Source organism: Scomber japonicus, chromosome 3, assembly GCF_027409825.1.
Source record: "Scomber japonicus isolate fScoJap1 chromosome 3, fScoJap1.pri, whole genome shotgun sequence".
In the NCBI taxonomy this organism is placed as follows: Eukaryota; Metazoa; Chordata; class Actinopteri; order Scombriformes; family Scombridae; genus Scomber; species Scomber japonicus.
In genome coordinates, this window is record NC_070580.1 from 34,827,065 (window position 1) to 34,830,915 (window position 3,851).

General features: G+C 36.7%; 1 protein-coding gene across 1 annotated transcript in view; it reads right to left on the reverse strand.

Moving 5' to 3' along the window:
* Positions 1-2,448, reverse strand: part of lsm3 (LSM3 homolog, U6 small nuclear RNA and mRNA degradation associated) — an 11,574-nt gene extending 9,126 nt beyond the window's left edge. Inside the window, exon 1 of the mRNA XM_053316716.1 lies at positions 2,426-2,448. Within this exon, the coding sequence (XP_053172691.1) occupies positions 2,426-2,446 (21 nt within the window). The 5' untranslated portion in view covers positions 2,447-2,448. The remainder of the gene's footprint in view (positions 1-2,425) is intronic.
* Between the last annotated feature and the right edge of the window lie 1,403 nt (positions 2,449-3,851).

Consider the following 3,851-nt stretch of genomic DNA (forward strand, 5'->3'; position numbering starts at 1 on the left):
GAACTCAGACGGTTGTTTAACGGCACTCACAGCTGGTTTTTAGTTTGTTTTTATTATTTATATTTTATCTTTATTTAACAGTCTATAGTAAAGATGCAGAGAGGAAGCAATGGGAGAGAGGAGCGAGAGGCATGACATGAAACAAATATCTGTCCAGATCACTATTATATATATTTCAAGAATCTAGGCATGGGATGATAACCGTGTTCAAGGTATACCGGGATTTGAAAAAGCCACGATAACCAAAACCGCCAAATGTTCTGTCGTACCGTTCCTAAGGTATGAGCTGTTTTTAGTCTGGTCAAAGACAGGAAGTGCAGGTCAAAGACAGGAAGTGGAAAGGTCAGAAATCCGTCAGGTGGTGCAGCTGCAGCGTAGAGTATCACGACCCCTCACACTGTCATTACAGATTCAGGTTAACCCTCCTGTTGTCCTCAGGTCAAGAAAGAACTTAAGGAGGAAAAGAGGAAGGGAGGAAGGAAGGGAGGATGGAAGGAAAGGAGTAAGGAGGGAGGGAAGGAGGATGGAGCAAAGAAAGAGGGGAGGAGGGGAAGAAGGAAGGAAAGGAGGGATGAAGGAAGGAAAGGAGTAAGGATGAAAAGAGGAAGGAAGGAAGGAAGGAAAGGAGTAAGGATGAAAAGAGGAAGGAAGTAAGGAGAGAAGGAAGGAAAGGAGTAAGGATGAAAAGAGGAAGGAATTTAGGAGAGGAGGAAGTAAAGGAGGATGGATGGAAGGAAAGGAGTAAGGAGGGAAGGAAGGAAGAAGGATGGAAGGAGGAGGGAGCAAAGAAAGAGGGGAGGAGGGGAAGAAGGAAGGAAAGGAGGGAGGAAGGAAGGAAACGAGTAAGGATGAAAAGAGGAAAGAATTTAGGAGAGAAGGGAGGGAGGAAGTAAAGGAGGATGGAAGGGAGTAAGGAAGGAGGGAAGGAAGAAGGATGGAAGGAGGAGGGAGCAAAGAAAGAGGGGAGGAGGGGAAGAAAGGAAGGAAAAATTAAAGAAAGAGGGAGGAAAGAAGGAAAGAAGGAACAGTCAAAAGAGAGATGGGGTCAATTTGACCCGGGAGGACGACAGGAGGGTTAAATTAACATGTCTGTCTTTATTTTTCTTCCTTTTAGGTACATTTTAGAGCTGGAATCACAATACCGCCGTACCGTGAAACCGGTCTTCTTCTTATCATACCGGTAGAATCTCATATCGGCCCATGCCTACAAGAATCCTATAAATACTCAAAATCTATGAACTACCTGAACATTTTTTTTTTTTAAATCAGTTTTTCAAGTTATATATCTCCATTTCCTAATCCACATAGATCCCTGCCATGTCCTCGCTTATTTTATAGGAAGAATACAAATACATTTTTCTTCAATGCTATCCATTAAAATCTGTTTCAAACCTCAATCGTGTTTTTAATTCACCTTTTTTATGCATATTCTATATTTTGCATGTAAAATGTGGAAGAGTGGAAAGACTACATTAATATATTGGCCGATAATATATGTAGAGAAAATATACATACACACTATTTAATAACATAACACTATTTTTTTTTTGCAATGTTCCTTTAAAATATGGTTATCAAACACTTTGATTAAGACTGTGTGATATTATACAGTTTAACAATAAGCTTTATTGTGTAAAATGACGTCAGTGCATTGAAACAGTAAAACTTCATTGGGAATTTAAACAGTTATAATTAGCTATGAATAAAAAAATAAAAAAGGTATATCAGATTAAAATAAGACAGTATTGTTTATATGGACAAATAGATAGACTTAAAAAATACAATTTTAAGTTTTGGCTCAAAGCACATGTCAATCCTTACTATTATATTTAGTGTAGATTAGAAAATAGAGAGTTTATCCTTTAAAGTGGGAATTAATTGTATTTTTTGAGAAGAGTCTAAACTTAAAACATATTAAAATAGAAAACTAAACACCAAGCAGCTTAAAGTCACCTCAGTTTCTCACAATTAATTGAATATATGGAGCAAAATGAGCAAGAATAAGCAGAAATAGCATTAATTTACGTCTAATATTTGAGCTTTTACATGTGAAGTTCATTCATTACTTTAAACTAAACTAAACTAAACTTATCTCACGTGTTTCCAGGTATTATTTAAAGCTACACTCAGAGCTTATTTCTTTCTTATATGCAATAGTTTCCATATTATTTAAACTCTTATCTTAGCACAGCTGTGTTTTAATATCACCGCCATTCAAACACGTTCATTTTAACGCAGTAAGGAGCTAAAAGGCTAACTCAGCTAGGCCCATTCTCACTATTAACAGAGATAAAACCAACAAAGCGACTCAGTAAGCTCGGTTATATGTGTGCACAAGTAAAACTGACTCTTATTCTTCTTTACAGGACATATTGAGCATGTTATGATAGAGAATAAAAGCAGAAATGAACGCAAATGCACCAACCTGCTCCACTTCATCCGCCATGATTGTTGAATGTGAGCGGTGTGCAGGCGGGGCGCCAGGTCTGCAGGGGAAACACGTCTTTTCATAAAGCTGCTGCAGACACATGCAATCAATTTATCCTGTGTGTGTGTGTGTGTTAACTCTGTAAAGTAAAACCTCAATAATCAAATAATTGCCAAAAAATTTAAATTATTTGAAACTGGAGTTCATTGGACCTTCTGACTGACAAGTAATTTAAAAAATATTAATTAACCCTCCTGTTGTGTTCGAGTCAAGGAAATAAGGAAAGGAGGGAGGGAGGGAGGGAGGGAGGAAGGAGGGAAGGAAGAAAGGGAGAGGGAGGAAGGAAGGAAGGGAGGAAAGGAAATAAGGAAGGAAGGAAGGAAGGACGGAGGAAAGAAGTAAGTAAAGAAGGAAGGTAGGAGAGAGGGAGGAAATAAGGTAGGAGGGTGGGAGGAAGGAAGGAAAGAAGGACAGAGGAGAGAAGGAAGGGAGGAAGGAACGACGGAGGAAGGAAAGAAGGTAGGAGGGAGGGAGGAAGGAAGGAAGGAAGAAAGGAGGGGGAAAGGAGGAAGGAAAGCAAGGAGGGAGGAAAGAAGGGAAGGAAGGAAGGAGGGAAGGAAGGAAGGAAGGAAGAGTCAAAACAGATGGGTCAATTTGACCCGGATATTTGATTATTCATAGCATGACTTTTTTTAAACACACAAAAACATTAAATACAACTTTTTTAAGGTCCTGCATGAAGCATGATGATAATAATAATAATATATAATGCATGAAATGAAATAAAATGAGAATTGACAGATTTACAGATAAATGACCTTCTATACCTGCTGTATCTCATTTCATACACACATTTCCAACAGGAGTTTATACCATGAAATAAGCTTATGAAATATTTAATAATTCAACACTGCATTGGCTTATCTGTGCACTACATGTATCTGATGTAATACCAAACATGCAATAATACAGACACAGGGTATAATGTACATTAAGTGCAATATTGTCCACTTTCTATACAAATAAAATCCATCTTATTGACAAAGACACAAGGAAGACTGTGGGCTTCCATCACTTACATTAAGGGGTCTTCTAATAGCCATTATAATTGTATTTTATTTTATTTATTGTGTCTTTTATTTTCTATTTTAACCTGTTTTACTACTTGGACTATTTGTTTATTCTATTTTCTTGTTTCTTCTTCATAACCCACCCTTTATGTCTGTTTTACTTCTTTACTTTTACTCCTATATAACATCTCTGGTTTTACTCACTTTATTCTATAGTGACTTTACTCTATTCTTTCCTTTAGTATATATTAAAATCTTTCATTAATCTTTTATTAGCTCTTCATTTTATTTAGTTTTTACTTTTTTTTATTTTTTTTTTAATGTATTTATTTTTAAAATCTAATCCTAACTCT